The sequence below is a fragment of the Scyliorhinus torazame genome, chromosome X, assembly GCF_047496885.1.
Source record: "Scyliorhinus torazame isolate Kashiwa2021f chromosome X, sScyTor2.1, whole genome shotgun sequence".
NCBI lineage: Eukaryota > Metazoa > Chordata > Chondrichthyes > Carcharhiniformes > Scyliorhinidae > Scyliorhinus > Scyliorhinus torazame.
The window spans coordinates 27,455,913-27,468,573 of record NC_092738.1 but is presented as its reverse complement, the minus strand read 5'-3'; the positions used below and the strand labels follow the sequence as shown (position 1 = coordinate 27,468,573).

Below are 12,661 nucleotides of genomic sequence, written 5' to 3'. Positions count from 1 at the left end.
CCCACGTCCGACCCCTCCAGCCCCTCTGGGAGGCCAAGAATCCGCAAATTCTTCTGTCTCGACCGATTCTCCATCTCCTCAAACCGCTCCTTCCATTTCTTGTGGAGCGCCTCGTGCGCCTCCACCTTTACCGCAAGGCCTAAGATCTCGTCCTCGTTGTCGGAGATCTTTTGTTGGACCTCGCGGATCGCCACCCCCTGGGCCGTCTGTGTCTCCAGCAGCTTGTCGACAGAAGCCTTCATCGGCTCCAGCAGGTCCGCTTTAATCTCCCTGAAGCAGTGCTGGATAACCTCCTGCTGCTCCTGCGCGCAATGCATCCACGCTGCCTGGTCCCCGCCCGCCGCCATTTTGCTCTTCTTCCCTCGCACCTTCTTTGGGTTCACCACCACTTTTTTAGTTGCCCCGCTCCTGGTCCAAGCCATACACTGTCAGGGAACTATTGCAATCTCCTTCCCACACCGGGAAACGTCGAAAAAATGCTGTTGGGGGCCCTGAAAAGAGCCCAAAAGTCCGTTTTTAGCGGGAGCTGCCGAATGTGCGACTTAGCTCCGCATAGCCGCAACCGGAAGTCCCTTCACACATGAGCTGAGACAGTTAGGACAGCAGACAAATTAATTGTGAAAAGGATCATGGCTCCTCCATTCTCATATCAACAGATGTGATGGAAAACTTGACATGGATTAAGACAGGCCTTTAAGCCTAATGAAATTCTATGCTGCCTCACTAAAGCACTGCTTATGACTGTCACTTGTTCTGCTTTTCCTTTTCTCCTTGGACCCTAGTGTTTCAGACATCTACACTTCAGACTGTCCCATCATTGGTCACAAATGAGAATTGATCTTTCTGTTCCAAAGAGGAGTCCAGCGGACTCAATGTTAACCCTGTTTCTCTCTCCACAGATGCTGCCAGACCTGCTGAGTTTATCCTGCGCTTTCTGTTATTACTGATTTTCCAGGAGCTGTTCCTCTTTCAGCTTTCCTGTCTTCTGCTTTCCTCCCTCAATAAACAAATAAGGTGCAACAAATGTGATTTTCTTCATGTTTTTAAATCCTAAATCAGGCTGGATGATCGACGAGGACAGTCGGCCAACATTCAAAGAGCTCGGTGCAGAATTTTCCCGCATGGCTCGAGATCCAGCCAGATACCTAGTTATTGAGGTTTGTTCTCGTTACGTCTCTCTCAAACGTTGAAACAAATTCTCCCAACATTCTTTCAGCTACCTCTAATGTTATTTTTGAGGAGCTCTTAAAAGCGGAATTATTTCTTTGAATTGCATGGAGCTCAGAGCACAGCCTGCTTCAGGTGCAGAAAATTGATGCAAAGCGGGATAGAGTCGTGACTAGGGAATAAAATTTGTGAAGGAGACTTTCCAATGTTTATATGGTGCCTTAAATGTAGAAAAATGCCCCATTGCACAATCAAGAATATTGACAAGAAAAACATATGAGTCAAGGTAGGAGATATTAGGACAGGTGACCACAGCTGGGCCAAGAGATGGGGTTTAAGGAGAGTCTTAAAGGAGATGAAGACGTTTGTGAAGGGAATTTGAGAGCAAAGGACCTAATCAGTTCAAGGAACGGCCACCAATGGTGGGGTGAATAGGAATGGTGAATGTTCAAGACAAGAAGCTAGTGTTAAAAGAATGGCAAACTTAGAGGTGGTTATAGAACTGGAGGAGATTGCGGCTCTCGAGTACAGAGCTAGTTTATGTAGATTTCCCACTGCAAAAATTTTATTTAATTATGTTAGAATTCAGGCAACTATCAACATCAAACTGTTGCTTTTATGTACACAGTCAAGGTTTTAAATACATTTTAATTTGGTTACAGACACACTGATGCACAGACAGTAACTAAAGGCACACTAACTGAGCTATTTTGAGCCTTTATGAGAACATTACACGCCACAAGTGTTACAGATTGGTTTGGTTCCTTCTGTTTTTTTAATTTGACAGCTCAGATGGAATGTTTCCTATTTCCATTCTGAATTCTCAATCTACCTTTGTGCAGGTTGGAGGGTGTTAGTTAGGGGTGGACTGCCTTCTAGTGGTAAACTGCTGCGTGTATTCTGGTGGAGTAACAGCAGGACTCTGAGCCTCTCACGCACCAGCTGTTTCCTGACCCTTTCTGTATCTTTTCCTCAGGGTGATGACCGGGCCAACAACACACATGCTGGTGAACAAAGTATTCTGCGCGAGTATGAGGAAGACTTAGTGGATTACGATGTCCTTGATGAGGATTTGATGGCAACCATGGTGGATGGGCCAGCATCAGGATTCAGATTGAGGATTGAATCCAGCAGGGTACGAAATGAACAAATAAAAAACAAGGAATTTGTGACGAGAGCAATCAATTTGGACAGTCGGTCCTCTCCTCTCACCTGCTCTAAATGTTGATGCCGCAAGGCAACCTAAACTATTGTGTGTTTCCTGTGCTTTGAATCTCTGTCCATCATAGAAACATACATCGAAACATGCACAGAAAATAGAAGCAGGAGGAGGTCATTCAGCCCTTCGAGCATGTTCCGCCATTCATTATGATCATGGCTGATCATCGTTCAATCTCCTGACCCTGCCTTCCCCCCATATTCCTTGATTCCTTTAGCCCCAAGAGCTATATATAATTCCTTCTTGAAATTACTCAACGTTTTGGCCTCTCAAGACTATCTCATACGAGAGAGTTTTTCTTGGTTCATAGTCAAGCCATGAAGTGGAACATAAGGAACCAAACGCATATCCTGACAGTTGACTGCAACACAAAGGAAGTATGGAAAGAGTGGAGAGAACCCTGTACAAGGAGGGAGAAGCCATTCCACACTGGTGTTTTTATTTTGATTCTGGAAAACTGGCTCTTGACACTGATCCTGTCGCTGATTTTATTGGTGTCAAAGACCCACTGAAAGCCGAGTGTACGCCCACCACTGAGACAGAGGGGCCAGAATTACTGGTGTAAACACAGGGAGGCAGCTCCTGAACACTTGTTCCTCAGAGTCAGAACAAAATGAGCAGCAATGTAAAGGCAGCTAAAGCAAATTTCAAGATCAGTCACCCTGTGTTGATCTTTTCCATCAACCAGTTACATGTACAGAGCTGGAAGTCTGATCCCAATTTTCAGAGTGATGATAAGAGAGAAACGGTGGAGTCCTGGATGGTTCAGTGGGTAACTGGACTACCGGGTAGAGACCAACAAAATCCTAGAATTGACACATGAGTTGGATGACCTCAGCTGGGGTAGAACCCATGGGCTTGGGGGAGAAAAATATCTGCTCCTGATCACAATCCAATGGCCCCTGCTGATCAGTGTGTAAATATTGAGTGACATTAGGTTCAGCTTGGCTTGATTTTCCTTCATCTATGGCCTAATAAATATAAATGTTGCCACAGTGCCAGAGGACCAAAGGCTACCCTTTGAGAGAGAGCTGCCTGGTGGTGACTTAACCTGAGGGTCACCACACCTCAGGCGAGGGGCAAGGTTGAGAAGGCAGGGCCTTCGTGAATAACCTCAGCTGGTACGGCAATTGAACCCACGCTGCTGGCATCGATCCGCGTCACAAACTAGCCAACTGAGCTAACCGACCCCCTACAATCTTGGCCAGTAAGTAAAGAACTGGCCACTTGAGAGAATTGCTCGATGCCAATGGATCTGTACCAGAGCAAGAGTTGGTGCCTTTAGTATTAATAGATATTAATCGATGACCCTAGCCCTGAAATTATACCTTGGCTGAGTCATGTGCAAATCCTTAACATGTTGATCTGAAATACCTTTCCTTGCAATTTTTCCTTTGCTCAATAACCGAGAGAAATTTCAAAGCAACGCATTCAGAGTTTGTGTGCTAATATTCCGAGGCCTGATTGTTGGTTCATGACTGGCTGCACAGTTCTTGTTAACAAATACCACTTCAAATTTGTTACCATTTCTTTTTGCAGAGCAACAGTTTGCCAGCAGGGTATATGCCAATGAATGGGATTGGTCCAGACGGCTCTCGACAGGTAGGCATACAGAGGTTTATTCAGAGTTTCCAACAAACAGTGCCAAAAATATCATTTCCTGTACGTACAAGAAAACTATCAAATATAACATCTATTAAAAATAATTAGGATTTTGGAGAATATTCATAATCTTATTATTTTAATGGACATATCTGGGCAGCACGGTAGCATTGTGGATAGCACAATTGCTTCACAGCTCCAGGGTCCCAGGTTCGGTTCCGACTTGGGTCACTGTCTGTGCGGAGTCTGCTCATCCTCCCCGTGTGTGCGTGGGTTTCCTCCGGGTGCTCCGGTTTCCTCCCACAGTCCAAAGATGTGCAGGTTAGGTGGATTGGCCATGATAAATTGTCCTTAGTGTCCAAAATTGCCCTTAGTGTTGGGTGGGGTTGCTGGGTTATGGGGATAGGGTGGAGGTGTTGACCTAGGGTGGGGTGCTCTTTCCAAGAGCCGGTGCAGACTCGATGGGCCGAATGGCCTCCTTCTGCAATGTAAATTCAATGAAATCTGGATGATGTTTAGATCCCGAATGAGGAGCAATCACTGAGCAGTCGGCACGGTAGCACAGTGCTTAGCACTGTTGCTTCACAGTGCCAGGGTCCCAGATTCGATTCCCGGCTTGGGTCACTGTCTGTGTGGCGTCTGCAAGTTCTCTCCTTGTCTGCGTGGGTTTCCTCCGGGTGCTCCGGTTTCCTCCCACAAGTCCCGAAAGACGTGCTGGTTGGGTGAATTGGACATTCTGAATTCTCCCTCTGTGACCCGAACAGACGCCGGATTGTGGCGACGAGTGCATTTTCACAGTAACTTCATTGCAGTGTTAATGTAAGCCCACTTATAAGAAATAAAGATTATTATTGTTATATTTTTTGAGTAAATTATTTTTCTTGTGCTTGGTGGTGGCAGCAAACAGGTGAAAAATATGTACATAGAACAGTCCAGCACAGTGCAGGCCCTTCGGCCCACGATGTTGTGCCGATCATTTATCCTAATCTAAGGTCAACCGACACCCCTTCAATTTGCTGCTGTCCATGTGCCTGTCCAAGAGTCGCTTAAATGTCCCTAATGACTCTGACTCCACCACCTCTGCTGGCAGTGCATTCCACACACCCACCACTCTCTGTATAAAGAACCTACCTCTGACATCTCCCCTATACCTTCCTCCAATCACCTTAAAATTATGTCCCCTCGTGACAGCCATTTCCACCCTGGGGAAAAGTCTCTGGCTATCCACTCTATCCATGCCTCTCATCACCTTGTATCTATCAAGTCACCTCTCTGCCTTCTTCACTCCAGTGAGAAAAGCCCTAGCTCCCTGAACCTTTCTTCAGAAGACATGCCCTCCAGTCCAGGCAGCATCCTGGTAAATCTCCTCTGTACCCTCTCCAAAGCATTCACACCCTTCCTATATTGAGGTGACCAGAACTGGACTCAATATTCCAACTGTGGTCTAACTAGGGTTTTATAAAGCTGCAGCAAAACCTCACGGCTCTTAAACTCAATCCCCCTGTTAATGAAAGCCAACACACCATATGCCTTCTTAAAAACCCTATCAACCTGGGTGGCAACTTTGAGGGATCTATGTACGTGGATAGATCCCCAAGATCCCTCTGTTCCTCCACACTTCCAAGAATCCTGCCTTTAACCCTGTATTCAGCATTAAAATTCGACCTTTCAAAATGAATCACTTCACATTTATCTAGGTTGAACTCCATCTGCCACTTCTCAGCCCAGCTCTGCATCCTGTCAATGTCCTGTTGTAACCTGCAACAGCCCTCAACACTATCTACAACTCCACCAACCTTTGTATCATCAACAAACTTATTAACCCACCCTTCTACTTCCTCATTCAAGTCATTTATAAAAACCACAAAGAGCAGAGGTCCCAGAACAGATCCTTGCGGGACACCACTGGTCACCGACCTCCAGGCAGAATACTTTCCATCCACTACCACTTGCTGTCTTCTTTCGGCCAGCCATGTAGTGCGAGAAAAAAATATTCACTTGAATCATGGCACAGGATCCGACCATCGCCTCTTGGGATTTGCTCCCCTGTTTATTTGATCAAACCTGCCACAACTTTCCTGATAGCAGAATCCTAGACTTGCATTTTACTAGGGGTATCCGGCTTCTCTAGAGCACAGGTGATGGATGGATGGAGGGAGGGAGTCAGCTGCACTTTTACAGCTTTAGGTGCAGAGTAAACTGTCTGCTCATTGTCCCAAGATGTTGTCCTGAGACGTCCCACCAGCATTGTTAAAAAAATGAAGAGGTCACATTTGAATTTGTGCTCTCGTTATAGAGCTTCAGACAACTGGGAAGCATATCGAGAATTTACTCCTGAAGGACCAGTGCTCCTGATTTGTAACCTGAATGATTCTCCAGATGATTTAATCGGTGAATTCTTTGGGCTATGAATCGGGCACACTGCCTGATGTGTGCTGTCCCCGTCTGATGTTCTGCAACAGGAGCAGCGAAAATGACCCTGAAAATCCTTAAAGCATAACATTAAGTGTCAGAGTGAGTGCACCTAGTGGATGGAGGTGTGCGAGCAGATTGTTCAATAGTTCAAGGTGAACTGTAAATGAGAGTGAAAATAAGAGTATGAGAGAGAGAGAATATTACTTTGGAAAGAAAAACAGGGACATGTAAAAAAGAATTCCATTTAAAAAAGAAAGGCCTATAATGGTCTGTGAATACATCTCCTTGACCAGTATCAAACTCACAGTTCAATAGCTGAAATCAAAGTTTTGGAGAGCAGCAACAAAATTCAATACATAGAGAAAAATGACCTGAGGCTCATGGAGTAGGGAGCTATCCCTACAATAAAGTTCTTCTTTAATCCATTATTTAAAAAAATTTAGAGTACCCAATTCATTTTTTCCAATTAAGGAACAATTTAGCAGGGCCAATCCACCTACCCTGTACATCTTTGGGTTGTGGGGGCGAAACCCACGCAAACACGGGGAGAATATGCAAACTCTCCACGGACAGTGGCCCCAGAGCCAGGATCGAACCTGGGACCTTGGCACCGTGTGTCAGCAGTGCTAACCACTACGCCACCGTGCTGCTCTCTTCTTTAATCCATAATGAGGAAGAATGTGTGCTTTTCCCAGATTCAGTGAGATATAACAAAGTGACCGTTTCATTTTTTAGAGTGGGATGAAGAATGGAGATCTGGGGTCAAAGCGTTCCCTAAGGATACGGAATGAGTCCACGACTCGAACAATCTCGGAGTCCTCGGAAGGCCGAGGTACAGCATCCTCGCTTGATCTGTACGAAGACATATCTTTGAACGGAACGCTCCAACTCCGTGGCCACCGCTCGAGGGACAGCAGTGCACGTTTCTCCAATGGCACAAACATGATGATGTCCCCATCTGATGAAGCAGAGGTGGATATTAATGGCTATGTAATGCCGGAACAAAGAAGCTCAACAGCTGGTAAGTCTTTGAGGACTCTCAAATGTTGAGAAAGTGCTGTTTTTCAAGAAAATTGCAAACAGTAATACTTGCTCGATTAAAAGAGGAACTAAATCGCCCCTTTAAATTTGGTGTAATTTATGTATCAGTTGGGATCAGTAGTAGATATCTCACCTAAGCCAGAGGTTTGTGGGTTTGAATGTTACTCCAGGACCTGAGCACATAACCGACAGTACCTTGATACAGATGAAGCACTGCATTGTCGGGATATGCAGCTCGGATGTGATATTAAAACAAAGCCTCGCCTACTTATTCTGGTGGACAGTAAAAATCCCACGGCACTATTTGGAAGAGCAGGGAGTTTACTGATTGTCTTGGCCAACATTCCTCCCTCAAGCAAAACTGCCAGGAGCAGGTTATCGGGTCATTTTTCTAATTTGCTGAATGTGGGATTGCGCTGTGCACAGTTGGCTGTGGAAGTTGCCTGGATAGAAGTGTGGCTGTAATTAAGAAGTAATTCATGGGTTGGGGGGGGGGTTTGCTCTGAAAATGTGAGAAGGTGCGATATAAAGTGCAAGGTTTTTTTAAAAAAAAATATTTTATTGAAAATTTTTGGTCAACCAACACAGTACATTGTGCATCCTTTACACAATATTATAACAACACAAATAACAATGACCTATTTTATAAACAGAAAATGAATAAATAATAAGTAACAAAAATGAAAACTAACCCTAATTGGCAACTGCCTTATCACAAGTAACACTCTCCAAAAATATAATTTAACAGTCCAATATATAATTATCTGTAGCAACGACCTATACATTTTATACAGTATATATTAACAACCCTGAGAGTCCTTCTGGTTCCTCCCCCCCCCTCCCCCCCCGGTCCTGGGCTGCTGCTGCTGCCTTCTTTTTTCCATTCCATCTATTTTTCTGCGAGGTATTCGACGAACGGTTGCCACCGCCTGGTGAACCCTTGAGCCGACCCCCTTAGAACGAACTTAATCCGCTCTAGCTTTATAAACCCTGCCATGTCATTTATCCAGGTCTCCACCCCCGGAGGCTTGGCTTCTTTCCACATTAGCAATATCCTGCGCCGGGCTACTAGGGACGCAAAGGCCAAAACATCGGCCTCTCTCGCCTCCTGCACTCCCGGCACTTGTGCAACCCCAAATATAGCCAACCCCCAGCTTGGTTCGACCCGGACCCCCACTACTTTTGAAAGCACCTTTGTCACCCCCATCCAGAACCCCTGTAGTGCCGGGCATGACCAAAACATATGGGTATGATTCGCTGGGCTTCTCGAGCACCTCGCACACCTATCCTCCACCCCAAAAAATTTACTGAGCCGTGCTCCAGTCATATGCGCCCTGTGTAATACCTTAAACTGAATCAGGCTTAGCCTGGCACACGAGGACGACGAGTTTACCCTGCTTACGGCATCTGCCCACAGCCCCTCCTCGATCTCCTCCCCCAGCTCTTCTTCCCATTTCCCTTTTAGTTCATCTACCATAGTCTCCCCTTCGTCCCTCATTTCCCTATATATATATCTGACACCTTACCATCCCCCACCCATGTCTTTGAGATCACTCTGTCCTGCACCTCTTGTATAAAGTGCAAGGTTGTTCTTCCATTTAATTGTAAGTCACAGACTCTGCTTTCTCCAATTTATATAAAAATCCTGCAGCATGGTAACCGCACCCCTCTCGCCCCGCTCCATTCCTAGCCCCACAACCACCACCAAATGCAACAGTAGGTAAATGCAATATCTGATTTAGTACTGAGATATAAGACCAGGGAAAGTTCTGGTTTCAGTCCATGACCTGTTCTGAAGCATCTGGTTTTCACTGGGCTTCGAACTGGAGACAGAAATCAGACCGGACTTCCACTCTTCAGCACTATCCAGTGATGACTTCTGGAAACGCCAGCATGTGGGCATCAAATGAGGACAGGGTAATGCTTGGTTGTGATGCCTCTCTGGTAGGATAGTCGTGGTCCAAGGAACTGAACACCAGCATGAGCCAGGGTCTTATAGCAGTGAAGCAGAAAAGAAATCTCTCCGCATTTGTCATTTTTCTCAAAATTCACAAGTGATTTCTCTTGTGTCTACAGAGAGTCTGAAGCCTGCCAATGAAGTCGATCCCTTGAATAATAGCCAGTCACTCGAGAGTCAAAAGGAATCTGACTCCAAACCAAGTGATCACCAGGAATATGAGTACATGAACAAACGGACCTACCTCAATGGCTGTGTGAACGTCGTGCAGAACCCTGAATACCTGGATGACAGTACTGTGTTTGTTACTGAGGCTGACATTCATGCCTTTGATAATCCAGACTACTGGCACAGCAGTCTCCCAACAAAGTCAGAAATAAAGAGGACATAGAGAACCAACTTCAGGATTCTATTTAGACATCTATCAACCCAACATGCAAAAAGAGTTGATTTCTGAACTTTGGAATGTGGGGTGGGGGAGGGGGGGGGGGGAAGAAGAAAGAGAACGGGAGATCCTAGATCTCTAAATCATAATAGTTTATGCTCCAACTAAAAGAGTTATAGACTGTTTTGCTGATGTGTGTAATGCCATCCGGTTGGATCAGTGCATGATGCAATGTGATGCTGACCCATTCACCCACCCAATGTCTGTTTTCTCTCTCTTTCTCTCACATGCACCAGTGAATGTCCAGGAATATACCTGCCAAACACCTGAATGAACGGTTTTCTTGCACCTTGTTGGTGGAGCATGGAGAAAACTGGCCAACCAGTCCCTTTAGTTAGTGAATGGAGCATTGCTATCTCCTGCCATTGATGTGCAGTGCGAAGGAGGGAAGGGATGCTTTCATGTCTTGCCCATTCAGTCGGAATTCTTTGTGCTGTTAATTCATAACAAAACACAGAGGTCCATCAAACCCAAGTATTTCTAGTGGAAGATCCTTGATATTCATCTGCTCATGGTGCTGTTGCTTGCAACACATACCGTTTTTGGAATTGATTAATAGGGAACTTTGGCAAGGAGGCTGATCGGACTAAACAGAATGCCATTGAAGCATCGATTCCAATAGTATATTGTTCATTATCCAGCTGAAGAACCAGCATTGGTCACTCTGTTAATATATTTTCTTTATTCATTCATGGGATGTGGGCATTGCTGTCTGGGTCAGCATTTAATGTCCATCCCGAACTGCCCCTTAAACTGAGTGCCTTGTAGGGTCAACCACATTGCTGAGGAGTCTGGAGTTACATGTAGACCAGACCAGGGTGGTCCCGAAAAGACATTAGTGAACCAGATGGTTTCAATTCCAGATTTGTTTCTTATTGAATTCAAATTTCACTATCTGCTGTGGCGGGATTTGAACCTGGATCCCCAGAGCATTACTCTGGATCACTAGTCCAGTGACAATACCACTACGCCATTGCCTTCCTCGCATTATTATGACGGTATTATTGCAGCAGAAAAGGGATCACTAATTCTGACAGTGTATTCAGGTGGGCAGAATGAAATATAATTACCTCTCCCTTCGCATGATTAGCACTCGTATGGGATAGATGAAGATTGTGAGGCTCAAACTGGAAAAAGAATTCTGCATAACCCAGTAAGTGAAGCCACTGACTGGCCTGTTCATTTGTCTCAGCCGAGTTACAACAGTTAGGTTTTCTTATTCAAGGCAGCTAAAGAATTGTGGTCAGAGGCTAATGCCTGGAAAGTGGGCACCAATGTTATTTTTCTGTAATTATCTTTGAAATTGTGTATTATGTTTTAAAGTGTTTGGATCAGAAATGTATTTTTTTCCATTAATCTTTTGATTATCATTCGTCTAAGGCAGAGGCCATATATGGAGTTTGGGGGGGGGTGCGGGGGGAGCATCGGGGTAATTCTGTAACTTGAAGGAGGAATATAAAACATGTCAAAAGTGATTTTGAGGGTGGTGGTGGGAGTGGTGAGTGAAAAGAGACCAGTCCCCCTCATTTCCACCATCAAGCTAATGGCTGTGCTCAAATTATCAGTCAGGAAAGGGTTGTTTGTATTCCCACTTGAGCAACCTGGGCCTTTCTGTTGGCCGTGAATGCGGTGCCATTAGAAGGTGGGAACGTGTTGTGTATTCAAGGAAGTTTCAGAAGAACGTTGCTGTTAAAATGATCATGATTCCAAAATCAAAGACACTAAAAGTGAATGGAGATGTGGGCTTATAGAATCCAGTGGAACAAATTGGTCCTTTTGCCATATTTGGTAAGAGTTTTGGTGGCTTGTTTCATAAGGACACGGGGAGTCCATACCAAGTAAAGTAAAAAACTTTGATTTATTTACTTCCCGGTAGATCCCTACCGGGTCTCTTTCTGATCGGTGTCTTACTGGCCGACCTTTTATACAATGCTCAATTGAGTTTCCCCGCCCCTCAGCAGGGGAGCTCATACTCAGGGAAAGGGCAGCACGGCGGCGCAGTGGTTAGCACTGCTGCCTCCGGCGCTGAGGACCGGGTTCGATCCCGTACCCGGGTCACTGTTTGTGTGGAGTTTGCACATTCTCCCCGTGTCTGTGTGGGTCTCATCCCCACAACCTAAAGATGTGCAGGTTAGGTGGATTGGCCACGCTAAATTGCCCCTTAATTGGAAAAATTTGGGTACTCTAAATTTTTTAAAAAGAGAACCACGGTGAAGATAATCATTCCCACCTCGTACGTCCTGTGTGGGATATTACCGCTTCACTACTGAATCAAAACTTAGCCTGAGTGGCTATAAAATAAAAGTCATTTAGATAACACTGCATGGTGTACCACTGGGTGGCTAGAAGTCCCGAATCTGGATGCTCAAACCTTTTTTTGATCTCAAGATTGTAATAGGTTTGTGCATGTTTGTGATGGGTGTGATTCTATCATTCCTGCTAAATTCCATATTTGTTTCACAACAAGTAGTACTAAATTGTATTTTCTCTTCAAATTTATCTTGTATTTGAGCAGTGTGTTCCTGAGCAACAATTAACGAAGGGCACCATGATATATTATGGAAGGCTTCACTCACTCCCCATCCCATCCCCCAACCAAACATCCTCTACTATTGTATGATTATCATGAACTGTAGTGAGTGAAATTCTACATTTTCTATATGTATATAAATGCCGAGCCAGGATACTTGAAGATAATGATGTGTGATCAGCGGTTTGAACCCTGATGGGGACTAAAGATGATAAGGCATTGAACCCAAGAATCTGTTACGGACATTTGTAAATTTTCATGAAATATGTTCTATGACGTATGTTC

The 12,661-nt window shown here is 45.0% G+C and overlaps 1 protein-coding gene across 3 annotated transcripts in view; it reads left to right on the top strand.

Annotated features, from left to right (window-relative positions):
* Window positions 1-11,245, top strand: part of LOC140405441 (receptor tyrosine-protein kinase erbB-4-like) — a 198,812-nt gene extending 187,567 nt beyond the window's left edge. For all 3 annotated transcript variants that reach the window (XM_072493856.1, XM_072493854.1, XM_072493855.1), the window contains 5 exons: window positions 1,060-1,157; window positions 2,144-2,302; window positions 3,926-3,988; window positions 7,139-7,424; window positions 9,521-11,245. In XM_072493856.1, coding sequence (XP_072349957.1) covers window positions 1,060-1,157; window positions 2,144-2,302; window positions 3,926-3,988; window positions 7,139-7,424; window positions 9,521-9,792 — 878 coding nt within the window. In that variant the 3' untranslated portion in view covers window positions 9,793-11,245. The remainder of the gene's footprint in view (window positions 1-1,059; window positions 1,158-2,143; window positions 2,303-3,925; window positions 3,989-7,138; window positions 7,425-9,520) is intronic.
* Window positions 11,246-12,661: the final 1,416 nt, after the last annotated feature.